The sequence below is a fragment of the Pundamilia nyererei genome, unplaced genomic scaffold (assembly GCF_000239375.1).
Source record: "Pundamilia nyererei isolate P.nyererei 1_Seehausen unplaced genomic scaffold, PunNye1.0 scaffold00162, whole genome shotgun sequence".
NCBI lineage: Eukaryota > Metazoa > Chordata > Actinopteri > Cichliformes > Cichlidae > Pundamilia > Pundamilia nyererei.
The window spans coordinates 72,315-90,148 of record NW_005187563.1 but is presented as its reverse complement, the minus strand read 5'-3'; the positions used below and the strand labels follow the sequence as shown (position 1 = coordinate 90,148).

General features: G+C 40.2%; 1 protein-coding gene across 3 annotated transcripts in view; it reads left to right on the top strand.

Annotated features, from left to right (window-relative positions):
* prkcq (protein kinase C, theta) overlaps positions 1-17,834 on the top strand; it is a 33,640-nt gene that overhangs the window by 14,231 nt on the left and 1,575 nt on the right. For 2 of the 3 annotated variants that reach the window (XM_005745650.1, XM_005745651.1), the window contains exons 3-16: positions 2,255-2,454; positions 5,076-5,136; positions 9,916-10,096; positions 10,192-10,223; positions 10,304-10,389; positions 10,734-10,863; positions 12,725-12,834; positions 13,351-13,480; positions 13,572-13,741; positions 14,701-14,874; positions 14,982-15,073; positions 16,208-16,270; positions 16,361-16,499; positions 17,565-17,753. In XM_005745650.1, the coding sequence (XP_005745707.1) occupies positions 2,255-2,454; positions 5,076-5,136; positions 9,916-10,096; positions 10,192-10,223; positions 10,304-10,389; positions 10,734-10,863; positions 12,725-12,834; positions 13,351-13,480; positions 13,572-13,741; positions 14,701-14,874; positions 14,982-15,073; positions 16,208-16,270; positions 16,361-16,499; positions 17,565-17,753 (1,757 nt within the window). The remainder of the gene's footprint in view (positions 1-2,254; positions 2,455-5,075; positions 5,137-9,915; positions 10,097-10,191; positions 10,224-10,303; positions 10,390-10,733; positions 10,864-12,724; positions 12,835-13,350; positions 13,481-13,571; positions 13,742-14,700; positions 14,875-14,981; positions 15,074-16,207; positions 16,271-16,360; positions 16,500-17,564; positions 17,754-17,834) is intronic. The other variant, XM_005745652.1, reaches the window with a different exon arrangement.

Here is a 17,834-nt window from a genome sequence, read left to right as displayed (position 1 = left end):
CGTCTGGGGAGACAAACACACATTTTCCTCTCTTTGTGCTTTAATCAGCTCTGACAGCAGCTGGCAAAGGCGATGGACAGAAAGGCAATGAGCCGATGAGATGGAGAAGGCAGCGGCTCACTTTGGGAGTAAAAAGCTTAGAGGGCTTTATTGTTGAAGCAGCAGGATAGCATGTGGCTGTTATGTAAGTGGATATATGAGATGTTATTGCAGAGAAAAATCAACAGATGTGAATTACAAAGGCTTTCTTTCCCTCCCAGCCATATGATGCAATTGAAAATCTGTCAACATTCAGAGTGAATGGTAGATGGTCTGTATTTGTATAGCGCTTTACTTGGTCCTAAGGACCCCAAAGCGCTTCACACTACATTCAGTCATCCACCCATTCACACACACATTCACACACTGGTGATGGCAAGCTACAGTGTAGCCACAGCCGCCCTGGGGCGCACTGACAGAGGCGAGGCTGCCGGACACTGGCGCCACCGGGCCCTCTGAATGATGATATAATCTGCTTGCTGGGTGGTCAAATATTCAAACATAGTGCAATGTCTAACAGCACTAACAAGCACATGGGATCAAAGACGGTCATGAATCTGGCTTTAAAGAGCAGCTTGATACATAAACAAATAAATAACATTTTCTGTTTTTTCACTGTCTACTGTAGAAACTTGTGATTTTTCGCAGTGGGCCCAAAGTTTTTAAAAAAAGAATTTCTGTCAATTAACTAGAATTTTACATTTTATAATTAAAGGGCAGAATGTGCAATAAGCTTTTGATGAGTTTTTTTCTGTAATGTTAGACATTTATTTTTTTCCAATTCAAGCTCAAAGCACCTCTTTTTTCAATCATGTAGAAAAACTGAGATGTAAAGTTTAAATTGCACTTTTTCTTATAATTAAATATCTCGGGAATAAAATATGTAGTTAAATCTCTCTACACTGACAAATACAAGAGTTTTAATTGTCCAGACCACTTAAGATTAACTTATTAATTTCCTTTTTCAGTGTCTGTAATGGTTAAAACAGTCAAAAACAGCAGTGTTTTCTTTTCTTTGTGGTATTTTCAAATTTGTTATGGGACAAAATCTCCAGAGCTTGTGATTTTGTGATGACATTTTCTCTAGTGGTCGAAGCGTAGGTAGCAAAAGACAGGTTAACCTGTCCCTGACACACAATGTCATCATTCCCAGCAGATGTTCTAAAGTGCTGCAGGCATGACTTTTATTTTGTAGGTCAAACTGGAAGTTAGCATCACCCCACTTCCTTGGCTAAAAGCTAATGAGATTTGAGCAAGATAGCCTCGATGAACAGGTGTCTCTTTTATGTTTTTTGAAGCATGAATGCAATTGCAAGAAGCAAAACACTAACAGTGGGCTGTAAACAAAAACACCACCCCTGCAAAGTTCCCATGTTCACCTACGTAACAGTAAATTTTCCCAACAACTTCATCAGAACCATTTAGCCACTTGTTAGCAACCACATTTTGTGGGACTTCACCAACTAGCTTCAAAGATAAGGAGTGGGGTACTTCATAAGAGGCTGCAGAACAAATCATGTAAAACATGTAATAACCAGAGACTGTATTTCAGTCTTCTAGCTAAAAAAAAAATAAAAAAATTCATTGTGATGTTGTAAGTAATTCATAGCAAATAATGCTAACTCAGTTCTGGATGATTAGGAGTTATGCTTGTGGTACTCTTTTGGATAAAAGCCAGACTTTGGAAAACTGTATGCCACACAATATTTTAAAAGTAAATGTTGATCAAATGTCACATCATGAGCAAATGGATAAAAATACAGTCTGTCACCTGGCAGACATCTACCTAATGCTTTCCACCTTTCTTATTCTCATTCTCAGAAACATGCAGCCACTTATTCCAATTGAAAATGTAGGTGTTTGCAAAATCTTCAAATAACTAATTTTTCATTTTGAAAATGAAGCTGAGCAATACACCAACAGCTGAGCGCTGTTTGCTTTTTATCTGCTCAAACAAGAGTAAATGTAGTCAGTATTTCTGGAAGCAGGACAGTGCGTGGAGGATAGAGTTGAAATATCCTTGGGAGTGTGTGTAGAAGTGTGCTTCATGTATCTGTTTCTTTAATAGTTTCTTGACAACACTGGAGCTCTGTGGTGTGGACTATGAAGTGATTTCTGCTGTCAAAAAGACTTCTGTGCAATGAAATAAGAGTCAATTTTATCTCATGTCCTACCTATAAAGAAGTGGCCTTTATTTCTTTTTTTTTCGTTACAGAGAAGGGTCAAGTGTACAAGCAGAAGAAGCCCACCATGTATCCGCCCTGGAGCACCACATTCGATGCCCACGTCCACCGCGGGCGCATCATGCATGTGATGGTAAAAGACCGGACAGCCGAGCTCAAGTCTGAGGCCACGGTAGCTCTGGACTCGCTGGCAACACGGTGCAAAAAGGAGAACGGCAAGCTGGAGATTTGGGTTAGTGCATCAGGATGGATTGATGCGTGCGCTTGTTTGAAGTGACAGACCAGCTGTTTAGTTACGCAAGCAAAAAGAAATCCAGATGTGCAGATGCGTTTAAAGGGGTAATCCTCCTTTAAATTATTAAAAAATAAGAGGTTTTTTTGTAATAAGCATCATCATATGCACTGAAATCAAAACACTAACGGCTTTTAGATCATAGCAAAAGAAGCCTCGGTTAAATTAATTACTTTAATGATGGCTCTAATCCACGTCCTAGTAAGCAAAGTCAATGAGCCAGTGCACACAACACCATCAACAAGCAACATCTGTGCTTCTCCTGCTGTGACCGTTTCAATGTACTGAGAACAAAGTTGTCCCATATTTTCATGGTAACTCATTTAGATTATTTTATATCATGTCTACACAGAAAGCCAAACAAGAAAATCCTTTTATTTCTGTTTTATTACAACCGTTATTTTCTTATGATATGAAACACAGATCGTCTTACAATCAACACCCAGCACAACTTCAGTGTTTTTAACTAATTACCACAGATATTATTACATTTTTATTAACCTTTCTGGATCATATTATGATTGTGACATAATTATTGGCATCATAACTGCTCTCAATATGAGAAAAGAAGGCTACATCACAATGGTATCATTATAAGAAATAAACCCTTATCATGCAGCAAAATCCAGCTTCTTTTATGGAAAACATTAACAGGTTTAATCTCTTGGGAAATGTTTACAGGTTTCTACTGTAGACTATATATAGATATATGACTGATATAATCCACCATCACATTATCTGTTGGTTCCTGAATGCTGCTTTTTGTTAGCTTTGTGTTTGGGTCATAGGTGAGTTGTTTTTTTGGTGTTTTTCTTTTTTTTTGGGGGGGGGGGGTTAAGCCAGAAGCATCTATACTTGACCAAGAGGAGAAAGTGCTATATTATCAACTAACACAGCTAGCTTGGTTAGCAAACTGTATCCATAAACTTGCCCATCCCTTGGCCACACAGGCCTAGAGACAATTCAGTAACCCACTTAGGGGCAGCCTCCAGTTGTTAGGAAAAAATGTGTGTTTCCTGACCAGTTTGCATGTGGTTGTTGGAAGTTGATGTTTTTGGTGAAATCAGTTGAAAAGAGTCTCCTTGGGTTTCAGTTGCTAGCAGACTGGCACAGTCATCCATAGTCTGCATGGACGACACCAACTTGTCTGCAAACACTTGCTAACTAATCACTGAGTAGTAGAGAAACCTGAAAAAAACCCAAATGAAGACTGTTCACCTTCAAAGTAAAAGTTGTTTCATATTGCAAAAACCAACATGGTTCAAAGGGGTGCAGGCTTTACTTTGAACGTGAATGGTCTCAGTTTCTGGTTTGCATCACACTCTTCAAAGTTTAGCAACAGTTTACAGAGAAGCCACCAAACTTTGGGCACTGCTGCAATCTACTAGTGGCCAATGTAAACACAAAATGTACCTTGCTGTGACCAATTTTACCTAGCAACAGCAGCCAAACTCTCACAACAACTGGTTGAATTTTTCACTTCTTGGTTGCTGAGAGGTCATGTAATTGACGCTTAAGTGGGATTAATATGAATTATAATTTTTCACCAAACAAAACCTTGCTGGAGCCATGTTATTTGTGAGATAGTTTTATTTCATTTCCCCAATTGCATCAACTTGAATTCGCTGAGGTGTGGCCTGGGACGCAACACCATGCTGTTGACACGCACCTGTCATTCAAAGATGCTGCACCCCAAAGTTTAAGATTTAACAGCATCCAAATGACTGAGTTATAAAAAAGAAGTCACCATCTGTGCAGTTTTTATAAAGAAAGAAACCATCAATAGATGATATGGAGACTGGCTCACTTTTGGAGTGAGCCTCAAGTGGCCATTAGAGGGACCGCTTAGGTGGTTTTTTTTGTTTTTGTTCTTTTTACATACGTGTGTCTTTTTTCCCCAAGGTTGCTGCTTGATTTTCCCGCAGGCTTGTATCCAAATAGACTCTTTTGTTTAGTTGAGTACTACATCTGTCAACCAAAGGAAGCATGAAGAACTAACATTACAGCTCAGCCGAGGCAGGACTTCATTAATGTCTTCATCTCGTCACAGCTGTCACAAGCATGATGCTTTTTTTCACGGGTAGATGCGCCCCTACGTCTTGTACTTCTGTAGTTAACTAGAAAGAAAATAGTTCCTCCAAGAAACTGTCCAACATAAGATTTGCTGATTGTTTTGGGGCCATGGATTTGGGCTAAGCTGTTCTTTTAATTAGATGCAGGTCATTCGGTGAAATCTGCTGAGGTTTTTTTTTGTTAGAGAGAGCAAGAGATCACTTCCTGGACAGAGTCGGTTGTGAGTGGCACTACACAACATTTCACCGCATGATCTCTTAAACCAAACTAATCAAATACGCTCCTTCAGCCTGTTCTTTATGCGTGTGTGTTGTTGCCAGACTGTCTGCATGTGTCACTGCCTCTAAGGAGCATGACGTATATGCATCATCCTCCTGAATTCACATCCTTCCCTTTTCATTTTGTCATTTTCTCATGAATTTCTTTCCTAAAATATCTCTTTTTGTGTGTTTCTGTCTCCCTTTGTTCTTCGTTTCTTTTTCTCTCAGTTGGAGCTGAAGCCGCAGGGACGCATGCTCATGGAGGCTAGATATTATCTGGAGAAAAGTGGTGAGTGGATCAGACCTTCAAACCTCAGCTTGCTGCCCCTCGGTAGTTATTTACTGAATTCGCAGCCAAATAAGAAGAACTGCCTCACAAAAGTCTGATAAAATTGCAGCGAGAGCCACTTGTTCTTATGTGGTTTACATAATTGTCTCTGGCACACACACAGTGCTGTATCTCAGGAAGCAGCCTAACAGCAACTCCTCTGGTGTTGTGCACTAACAAGACAGGACAGAGAAACCAGAAGCACAAAGGACGAGCTTTAGAAGTGTTGCCTAGTATTGTCGCCTGTGGGTTTAATGCTTAAACTCAGATTTACATGTGACGTGGTTCGACTGTGTAGAAAGATTTAAACACGGGAAGAAAAACCATTTCAGCCCTTAAAGTCCAGGGATTTCAAAATCTGACTAATCTATAAGTGATGCGAAACATCTCATCCTCACCCCTGGGGCAATTAGTGCCCGTTTGTCAAAACCGCTAGTGTGGTTTGTTTACACAACCTGTCCTTAAGCGTCTGCCCCGACACGCTGGATTATATCAGTTGTGGTGGGTATGGTCACTACTAGCTCATCTTTTGTCAGTAAGCGGGGTGTGAAGAGACCAATTTTAAATTGTGACCTTTTCCTGACTCTAGTTTTTAGTTTCTGAATCTAACAGGTGAGTGGAAGCAAAAAAGGTTTTACATAGTCAGTCGTCTGTCGTTACAGAGACAGTGTGTTCAAACTGCGTGCCAACTAATGACTTAACAGGCTCAGTGCTTATAGATGCCCACATCTGTATTATGCAGGGTTTAAAATGGGAATCCCTTCAAATCATGGTTAATTATAGCTAATAAGCAACCTAGTGCATGAAATTAATGGCATCTCAGGACCGCTTACATGTAAAGGTCATGGTTTGTGTTATCCCTGTGATGCCTTCATAGTGGAGAGGCAAGATTGTGGTCGCAGTATCAAAGAATCTCACTAGTGGCAGAAGAAGCAGAGCCGTGAGCATTAATGGAGTTTGCGACTTTTCAAACAGCTCAACAAATATCAGCCGATAAACTGTTTTTGTGCAGTTTTCCACACAGCAATGTGTCTGTAAGCTAAAGACAGCGATGCTTTACTTCCTAGAGAGAGAGAAAAAATTAATGTGCAACACTGAAGGAAGGAAAAGTATATAAGAAAGAGAGGAAGGAAGAGTAAGATACAAGATTATTTTCAGAAATGAGGACTGCTCAGCAAGTGAAAGTTTATAAATGGGAAATGTAAATCCTGCATGATTGATGGAGACCGTACCAGATTTAAATACTGAGATACTGGATGTATTAATCATGTGCTGCTGAATTTTGTTTTCATTAAAAAATAGAAGTTTCTTGCAGAAGAAGTTCTATTCTACTATTTTTTTGTTATTCAGTGGTTGCATGGAAACTGTTTAGCGCACGCTACACGTGTTAGTTTGTGGTATTGTGGTAAAGTTTGCAGTGATGCACTATGTTGGACTGGTTACATTAAGGGTAGCAGACGTCAAGCTGTATTTAAGCTGATTAGATTCAGTCTCTGAACTCTACAGTTTATACAGTCTTGTGCAAACTTTTTGAGCCACCCCTCATTTCTTGATCTTTTCCAACAAGCCAAACTTTTTTGTGATTTTTTTTATATTGTTTTGAGTGATTGATCTGTAGTATTTCTGAAGGTCTTCCAAAGTTGGTCTTTAGCTACTTTTTCACTCTTTTTCAGTCCAATCCTTGTAACTTGATCATGCAGTACCACCTGAAAAGTGTCTGATCAGCTTGACAATAGTCCCTAACACACTGCCAATGCAGTAAAAACACACCTGCATTAAAAAAAACTTGTTGACGCTTGTTAACATTTTAAAAACTGTTTTCCTATTACACTGTGTTGCCGTGTAGGTTTACACACATTTCAGTAAATCTCTACACCTATTTCCCGTTTTCATAGCAAAATATACAAAATGAAAGATGGCTCCAGACTGCTGCACGAGCTCACTCGTCTCTATGGGCTGGAAATCAGCCATATAGCTTCTGTAACATCTGCTTATATCTTGTTGAATTCAGTTGGTTATATCCACAAAGAGCATTGAGCTTGGGTGTAGCATCACAGAACAGCTGATGACAGTCTGTACAGACTGTTAATGTACCCCCACCTGCCAAATCCCAGTCTAAAACCACACCGTTCCTTCTATGATCCACGAGGAAGAATAACAACAAAATCAAATCATTTTAACTTGTTACCCTGAAAAATATCTATTATTTTGAAAACCAAAAGTTAATTGCATATTTTTTCCATTCATGTCAGCATTATTCTGTAATTAACCACAACAAAAAGCAAGGAAAGTGGAAAACAAAGGGTGCCTGTGGGACACGAGACAACGTCTCCTGGCTATTAAACCTGTAAATTACGCCTCTGTCAGCTGTGTAGGTCTCTAAAAAGGGACAGTTACCGTTTACCGGCTGTTGTGTGTGTCAGAGCACCAACTTTTGTATAAAAAAAGTGACAGGTAAGTTTGATCATGAAAGACCTAAAAGGAGCCCGATATCAGAAAAAACTCACCTTTTTAGTCTTTGCTTGTCTGAATGTAAGAGTGACGTGATAATATAAAATTAGAAACGATGAGAATGATCATTTCAAAATATACTGAATTCACAGAGAGCCTTCTTGCATTATTGTGAAATTCTCACCTGGTCCCTCTTTATGTGCTCCTCAGAGTTGATCAGCTTCACTTCTAGAATTATGCACATAGGTCCGCTAAACTTTAATATGCACTAAATTAGTATTTATTTGAAGGTTTTTATGAGTAAATAGGCAGGTGTGTTAAAAATACAGAAACCAGTTGTTTTATGTTTTGTTGTTTTAACTTCTGTCTTACCCTGTTTTTCCCTTTCTATTCTCAGTATTAATGAGATTCCTGTATAAATGCCGAAAGTGGCGTGCTCATCACTTTTGTGCGGCCAGACAAGTAGCTGGCAGCCAGCTACTGTGTCCTAGAGGATTATTAATAATCAAGTAGGTGTAAAAATACAGAAAAGTGACTGTGAATGTTCATTGTCGAAGGCGCACCCGTAAGTGTCTCATCATAATTAGATTTTCTTAAGCTAAAAGTAAGAGTTTTGACCGTCTGCCCCCTGCTGGCTGTAAGCTGGTTGTGCGGGCGCTTTGTGCTTTCACTGGTTCCTTCCTGACATTAACACCATGCCAAGCACTGAGACTCAGAAGTAAGAAGCTGTCTCGTGTGTCTGTAAATATAGACCAAGCAAACAGGAAATCACTGCCGGGAACAACAGGTGGCATAGTGATGGGTACACTTCCTCCAACGAGCAAACACATACTGGTGTCTTCCTGTCTCTAACTGAAGGATAATGATAGAAATTTAACATTTTGAGCTGATTCAAAGTCACATGCAGTGTTTAAAGCAGTTTTAAAGGAATAATTCAACATTTTAGGATCATTTTCTGCATGTTTGCTCTCTTAGAACACATGAAAGTCATACTGAGCTTTGGTCAGTCAGTTTTTAGTCATACATGATGACTGTGCTTGATCTAATACCAAACACTATGATGGGTGATGACAGTAGAAACTGCAACACAAGCTGAGTGGAAAAGACAACAGAGGTCCCAACAGATCATCGATTACAAAGCAAAAAAAATAACAGATTTATTGATAACAAAGAAATTAATGCACATTTTTTGTTTTTTTAATCCAACAACAATTTTATTTGCAACTAATTTGCTCACTCATTGACTGTTAATACAGTGTCCTGTCCATGTGCACAGACTGATCACCAGAACCAGCTTTTTAAATATAAGCAACAGTTTGAAGCCATTTACTCTGAGAAACGCATCTCAGAGGAGGACGTTTGTAACTCTTCCCTCGACGAATGTTTTCTGTAACACATTTTTTTTTTTTGTAATCGCTAAAAAGATTTAAAAGAATTCTTAAACATGAAATGTATTCCCTGGAAACAATGTCCAGCCCGCTTCTCCGATGTTGTTAATAAAAACTAAAGTAAAGATTAACTGGACAATAAACAAACACTCACAAACTGAGCACCGAGCAGCAGTGAAACTTGAACAAGACACAAATCAGAAACAGAACGTGTTTGGCTCACAGCGACCAGCATGCTTCAAAAAATGCAAATGTAGGTGAAAGGTCCAGCTTGCATTGCACTTTTCACACCTTGACTAGCATTTAGTGGAGTAGTGGTCAGGTGCATGCCGGCAAGTCAGCATCTTGCACGCAAACTTCAGGTGACCACAGACGGCTGCTAGCTAACCAAACCAAGTCTTTTCCTGACCCAAACCCAAAAGTTAGTTTGCAAACAACAACCGGTGTAAACCGTACACATAAAGTCCACAATCTGCATTCACAAGCTACTAAAACAGCTGTTCCTACTCAGCTGTTCTTAAACACAAATTGTATAATCAGTCAACTGAGGTGAAATTTTAAAAAATTCAACATGAAATTAATTTTCAACCAAAGCTAATGTCAACTCAGATAGGTGAGGCTGTCTGCTGTGGCGACCCCTTGTAACATGTGTGTAAGTGAAAGAAGCTTTAATGAAAGAAATCTAGGCTTTTAATGCTGAAAAGGAAAGATTTATTTTCAACATAAAATCTGCTGTTAGTAAGAAACACATCTCAGGAGGTGAGAAATTGAAACTTTGCTGTGAAATCCTGTGTTCTTAGCGGCGTCTCACCACTCTGTCCACAGAAGCCGAATAAAACTGTACCTTTTTCCATTGTTTTGTTTTTCTTCTTTGAAATTAAAGTTGTAATACGTGTTTCAGATGCTGTGGGTCACACAGACGGAGACCCGGAGTCCGAGCGTGAGAGAGAGGGTCTGTTCACCCTCCACCAGCGACGCGGCGCCATAAAGCAGGCCAAAGTTCACGTGGTCAAGTGTCACGAGTTCAGCGCGACGTTCTTTCCTCAGCCAACCTTCTGCTCTGTATGCAAAGAGTTTGTTTGGTATGCAAAAGACCAAGAAGTCACAAATCTTCACATTAGTCTTGTTTTTTTCCCAATCGCATCAGTCATTTCATCTCTCTTTCTTTCCACTGCAGGGGTCTTAACAAGCAGGGTTACCAGTGCAGACGTGAGTGTCGGTTCATTGTCCTGTAATCTACCAATTAGCCTTCGTAACTCTTCCTCACGTGGTTATTCTCTGTCTTTTAGAGTGCAATGCAGCAATCCACAAAAAATGCATAGACAAAGTTATCGCCAAATGCACTGGTTCAGCCATAAACAGCAAGGAAACAATGGTGAGTGTCTGCTTCACATGATTTGCTTCATGACGCTGCACATCTCTTCCAGTCCGACAAAAATTCCACAAGTGGTGACACAGAGCGAAGTGTGTGAGCTGATGGTTCTGATGCTTACTAATGAAAGAGTTGCTTTGTGCCAAGGTATCACCACACCAGGCGCTCCGGTCTCATGTCATCTTCTTCCCCTCGTTTCACTTCTCCTCAGCTCCATGTCAGCGAGAGTTCATGTGTACGAAAGCATGAGAGAATTTAACGCCAATAAATAAATCTCGCCGTTTACATATGAGAGGTGTTTGGTTACTGACGCCTTCTGTGTCAATCTGTGTGCGATGTGTTTTTAGATCCACAAGGAGCGCTTCAAGATCGACATGCCTCACAGGTTTAAAGTCTACAACTACAAAAGTCCCACCTTCTGCGAGCACTGCGGGACTCTGCTGTGGGGGCTCGCCAAGCAGGGGCTCAAATGTGAGGGTGAGAGGCGGGAGTTTTTTGTTTTGGTTTGTTTGTTTTGTGTGATTTTATACTTTTTTTTAATGTCTGCAGGGTAAGACAAAACACAGCAGTGACATCACAGACATAAAGCCACAAATACAGTGTCATAACAGAAATTTTTCATAACGCAACACTACGCCATTAAATTTATTTCTAGCTCAGTTTAGGAACTGAAAGGTCCTGGTTTAAGAGTTAAGGAAAACTGATGCTGGCGTACTGTTAAAGACTAAGACTGATGGTCGTTTAAGAGTTGAGCCTCTACTCCTCCACATCAAAAGGAGCCAGTTGAGGTGGTTCAAGCGTCTGGCCAGGGTGCCTCCTGTTCCCCTCCTACGTGAGGCGTTTCAGGAATGTTATACTGGGAAGAGACCCTGCAGCGGTCCAGGACACGGTCAGGCTGGTTTGGGAATGTGTCAGTGTCTCCCCCTGGAAGAATTTAAGGCAGCCTGGACTTGGTTGCATGGATGGATCATTCAAAATAAAGCACTATAGCTCAGCTGAGTCTAGAGGACTCATTGCTCTGGCAATGCCCTGCTCCAGCATCCTAATGGTACGATCTCGGTCAGTTTGGCCCAGTCATGGCATTCTTACAGATGTCATTTCCTCCAAACTTCTTGTGCTTCGTTATACAGTTGAGTGTGTTTGACAGAGGAGTGGTTATGTGGGATTAGTTGGATGAAGGTATTTTGACTTCTTTACCAAAAATTGTGTTTTCAGACACAAGACTAAGTGACAAAAAGCAAATTAAAATGGCACAGTTTTGACTGAAGTTACAAGCTCTGTGGTATTCAGTCTTTTAATTCTTCACTCTAAAATTAGTCCCGTTTTTCTGGGAGCTGCCTTTCAGCACAGTTGATCAGATACCGCCGAGCAGCAGGGAAACCCCTTTGCCAAAAGATTAAATGTTCTAGACAACATTATGCAGATATCTGTGGGTTTTAAATGGCTTACGCTGCATTGCAAATGTTTCCTTATTTTGGACTTTTAAGGCCCGAATCATCGAGGAAGAAAGAGTCATTCGTCAAAGAATTTTGCAGCAGTGGCTTTCACAGGTTACCACGAAAGGGTTTCTTGGTTCGGCACAGCTATATTACTCCTTCACAACACCATCAACACACTCTGAAACACATGCAGCAAGCAAACTATGGAGCTCCCTTACCTTGATCTGAAAAATTCAACTTGACAAAATTTGATAAAACATGGTTTTATCAAATTTATGGGTTTATGGGTTTACCAGCCACAGCTACACCTGCAAGCAAAGGTATGCAACTTCTAAAATGTTCCTTTCCGTTAGGCAGGGATATGATCATTTAATCCACAGCATTACTCAATATATTTCCAGTAGCTGAGACAACAGTGGGCGTTCAAACCTTTCCCAGCATAAATATGCGCTGCATGTGTTGGCCTGTTGAACAGAAACACAGCGCAGCTGCCACAGCAGGTGCAAAGTATAAAGTTCTCCCTGTGAAATTAATCATATTTCCAGTACAAGCCAGCTGACTGAGGGGTTAGGAATGGGAAACATTATTATTGTAGATGTGTGAGAGTTTGCTAAGAAACAGCACAGTTATATAAGGAACATGTGCAAACATTAAAGAACGTGTGGCATGAAAAAAAGGTATCAAGTGAAAAAGAAATTGGACTCTTTAGCAACATTTTTACATATAAGTGCATTTTTCTGTCATTGTCATTATAAATTTTAATATTGCCCCATTCTGAAGTAAAAGCTGATACATTACCTTTTGCATAACTAATAATAGTGTAAATATTGCCATCTTGCACTGCTTTAAATGTTCTTTATGTGTTCAACTGAGTTTACATTGTGTTTGATGTTGTGCAGAATGCAGCATGAACGTCCATCATAAATGCCAAAAGAAAGTGGCTAACCTCTGCGGGGTCAACCAGAAACTGATGGCTGAAGCTCTGGCAGTCATCGAGAGCAAGCAGCAGGTGAGCCCAACAAACCTTCAGTACATGAAGCTGTGCAGTCTTTCAGAAATGCCTTCAACCAGTTCAACTGTTTCCTCGTTTTTATGCTGCTTTTAGTGACTTAAACACCTCTTAAAAGGGACGTGTTCTCCTCAGTTCCAGCTGAGTAACTTGGCATGATTAAATAATCTGATTTATCTGATACTGAGTTTTGGTGATGCACCTTAATTCATCCTTGATTAGAAGTTTTAACTTCTCCTCCTTTAAGCCAACTTTCTGATTGCTCCTTGCAAAGAGAAGACTTGAATAGCACGAGATATTCCATCTCTGTGACATCATGCACCTCTAACAGGATGACTTCATTATATGAAACTTTGTTTAATGAGAAGATCTAACATAAGACTGTGTAACACTAGATAACATAAGAAAAAGTAAAGCAAATAAGAGAACATAATTGTCCCCTTTAATACTATTAATTAAGGAATATTTTACTGTGGAAAACTTCATTTTGAAACTGGATCTACCTTTTGCTTTAAGGCGAGAACTACCAGAGACAGTGACATTATTGGTCGGGAAGGTCCAGTAAGTGTTGCCCAGCTGGGAGTGGTGCGAGCACCATCCGGGCTAGTTATGGGTTTACCAGCCACAGCTACACCTGCAAGCAAAGGTATGCAACTTCTAAAATGTTCCTTTCCGTTAGGCAGGGATACATACTGCATACTTTATGTCATTTGTGTTTCTCAACCTGCTTCTTGTAGCAGATTATCAGGGTGTTTCATGGGAGGGACCAGGAGATGTCAGCAGGTCGGTCAGCGAGGTGCTTCCAGAAGAGCCTCTGTACGCTGTCCCGAGGAAAGATCACCAACCCAAATTTACCATCGATGACTTCACCCTGCACAAGATGCTCGGGAAAGGCAGCTTTGGCAAGGTAGCAGAGGCGACCTGATTCAAAAGAGGAAAAGTAAAGCACGGAGCAGAGCGTGCATGAAGATGTGGCATCTTTGTCATGTTACTTTATATATCAACATATTAACAAGAGCATTCAAAGTTGCACAACTCCCCCGAAGGGCAATGGCTGTAGAAAAACCTTTTATTACAACATGCAGATGTCTGATCTTTGACCTATGACCTTGGAGCATTACATACTAAAATGGTGTATTATCTTTACCCATATAAGTGGAGCAGAATTTGCTGAAATCATCTACAAGCGTGAGGTTTTAAGATATTTTGGTGCAGTGTGTGAATTTGTGAACTTTATGGCATTATTGTGACATCATAGGGCGTCGTATTAAAATGTAAAATTTGTTTTACAGCTCTCCACATGTTCTTTCATATGATATATTACTTGACATGGTTTAAAGTTTTCACTGACATTCACATTTGGTGTGATCTTGACCTTTTCATCAAAACTGAATGTGCCCGAGCTGTTTTTGGTATCTACCATCACAAAAAAATTAAACATGATATCTTGAAAACTGTGGATGCTTAACTGCTAACAAAGAGACAAACAAACAGAAGTGATTACACACTCCCTTCCCTTAAAAACTGCATGCAACAAAAACTAATTATTACCCTTTTCTTAGTGGAATTTCTATAAGAACACAGTGGGGAGGGGGCGTTTTCTGCAAATGTGTCAAAGCATCATATTTTAGTCACTCTTGCCAGCAGCTGCACACAGCACGGAGGGCTTTACACAGCACTCTGAGGCTTGTGGTCAAATGTGTTGTGCAGCCAGTTTCCACTGAAAACCACCTACTTCTTGTTACTTCAAAGTCTTGCAACACAAAGAGCTAGCTATGGTAAATGACTGGGCAACAGGCTACAACTCTATATGTCCAAACTAAACCTGTTTTTTAAAGCTTTTTATTTGTCCTTCGTCTTCTCCAGGTGTTTCTAGCAGAGCTGAAAAGGAGCGGTGAATTTTTTGCAGTAAAAGCTCTGAAGAAAGACGTGGTGCTGATGGATGATGATGTTGAGTGCACCATGGTAGAGAGGAGGGTTTTGTCTCTAGCCTGGGAAAATCCCTTCCTTACACATCTTTACTGCACCTTCCAAACTAAGGTGATGACCCATGTACACTTGCACAGTCATTGCATGCAAGTAGGTAGCCACTGAAAATAATTCTCTGGAAACAAATATAGCCCTGACCTCTGTGTTTTCACATCCAGGAAAACCTGTTCTTCGTCATGGAGTATCTGAATGGAGGGGATCTTATGTTCCACATCCAAAACTGCCACAAGTTTGACTTGCACAGAGCCACGTGAGTCAAAAGACGCAGCTCTCACAGTGACACACGACTGTAGTTTTGCACTGTTTGGGTCTGGATGTAACCGCCAGGTTTGAAAAGTGCCTTCACTGCAGATGTGCCTTTAACCTGCATGATTAATCATTACCAGCATGGGGGCAAAAAAACATCAATATACCTCAGTAAACTATTTTCTAATTGAGTTTTTGGTTTCCATCACTAGTTTCACATCATATTTAATCGAAAAATGACACTCATTTAGCAAATTACAGTCCAACTTAGTGGAAAATAGACAACAAAGCAAGAGTCGATTGACCCCTGAATACACCCGACGCCACATTTGTAAGCATCCCAGAAGCTGCTACACAGAGTAGGCGACGGGGGCAGGAAGTCCGATATAAAAGCAGCATGGAGAATGTGGTCAATTTTCAAAATAAAATACCCAACGCAGACTAAATGTTCTGCTTCTGACATGCCTGTGGTGTGACTTGATGCAGGACTGAGACATGCGTCAGACAAACATCTGGTGTACTTCAGTGGTTAGAGTGCGTCTAACCACTGAAGTACAAGTAACCACTTGGGATTGAGAAATCGCTACCAAATGGCCGTGCATTGTCCTTGGTTTCTTGGTCTTGTTTTCTTGTTCGTCACATTAGGTTTTAATAGATCTAATCTCTATAAACATATTATCTGCAGTTATCTATAGATTGCCAGTGGTTTTCATTTTTAGTGCAAATTCTACATTTTAGCATCCTTTAGTTACACGTGGGTAAATAGTCTGTGTAGAGAGCAAATAAAGGGGCTTACAGATATACAATCTGGAAGCCACCGGTTATTTTTGTTTTAAATCTATCTGCATTAGTAAAGCATGGCTATCAGTCCTGGAAAAATGACTACGCCAGCAGCTAAGGCCCCCCTCGGGCTTCAAACTTACAGTCTCTTATGGGGATTTTTATGGTGCTCATGTTAATTTCTATATACAGTCGACATGTGATCCTTATTTCTGTGACATAATTGTCTTTTAAGTTTGTTGATTTTTTTGGTTTGTCTATTTCAGAATTTCAACTAGATTGACCTAGTTTGGTCTAAATCTGATCACTCCTGTGAATTTTATCCTCTCTTCTCACATACATCTGTGTCTCCTTACAGCTTCTATGCAGCTGAGATCATCTGTGGGCTCCAGTTTCTGCACTCTAAAGGAATTATTTACAGGTAGGCGCTCAGTGAGAGCCAGAAACAGGACTGGAATTCATGACATGTAATATATAGCACACGAGGAATCATTTTCTTGCACCTCTGCAGAGATCTGAAACTGGACAACGTGCTGCTGGACTTAGATGGTCATATAAAGATAGCAGACTTTGGCATGTGTAAGGAGAACATGCAGGATGACGTACGGACCTCCACCTTCTGCGGGACCCCAGACTACATCGCCCCAGAGGTGACATCTTTTGCATGCTGTAGTAATGTAAATGTTGTAATAAACTGGTATCCTTTCGAATAAAAGGATCAATCAACAACACCTGGCCACCAAGTGATACGCATAAAGGTCTAAATTCTAGAGACGTTTCAAAGAGGGCTTTTGATGCTAGGTCTGTACATTTATATTTGGACTCTGTTAGAGTAGCTTTTCTTATACAGGCTATTGTGCAGCCAATGACTGAAATACGCCTCTAAGCTGCCCCTTTAAAATAACAAGTTAAACCACATTTTAAAATATTAAAGAGTAGAAAAAACTGTAAGCTGATAATCTAGGACAGAGGTGTCAAACATACGGCCCCAGGGACCAGAATCAGCCACAAAAAGATTAAATCCAGCTCACTAGACAGTTTCGGAAAATGTGAATGAGCACATGCATTTTGGACTTTTAACAGTATTTGCAAGTTTTACAGATTTTCCTGCTGATAAAGACCTCCCCCCCCCCCACTTCTCCAGCGTAACAAAGCAATAGATCAACAAAAAAAACATTTTTACCACAATCATCTTATTATTATTATTATTTTTATTATTATTATTATTATTATTACAGGATATTCTGGGCAGTGAGCTACTTTTTCTGCAGTTTTACACATTATTTAATTACAAATCAGTCCCAAAAAGTCGTGCTGACAGATACTGCAGCATTTCTCTGTCATATAGAAAAAACTGAGATATACTAAAATTACACTTCTTTTTTATATACATAGATATCTAAGGCAATTAGTGTGTGGTTAGACTTATTTACACAGACAGAAAAGGGGAGTTTCCTTGGTCTAGCCCGCTTAAAGATCACAGTGGGCTGTCTGTGACCAAGGATGTAAAATTAGTTTGACATCTAGAGCAATCTGAAACCCAAGATCTGACTGATAAGGACTTATTTTCAAACGTTATTGACCTCATTCTTTAAAACTCTGGCCATTTAAATGTGAACATCTGCCACTGTAACAGTACGCGCATGAGAGAAAATAAGAAAAACCCACACTTTAACTTGTTCATTTTACCAGTTTGTGTGATCTTTATGTATCAGATCCTGCTGGGTCAGAAGTACAACAGCTCTGTGGACTGGTGGTCATTCGGAGTGCTGCTGTACGAGATGCTGATCGGTCAGTCTCCGTTCCACGGCCGCGATGAAGAGGAGCTGTTTCAGTCCATACGGACAGACACCCCCATTTATCCCAACTGGCTCAGCAAAGCTGCAAAGGACATACTCATCAAGGTCAGACAAGTGCTTCAGTGGCCAGTTTAAATAAGATCAAGCAGGAAGAAAAGAAAGCAAGGATCTGGTCTTTAAATTGAT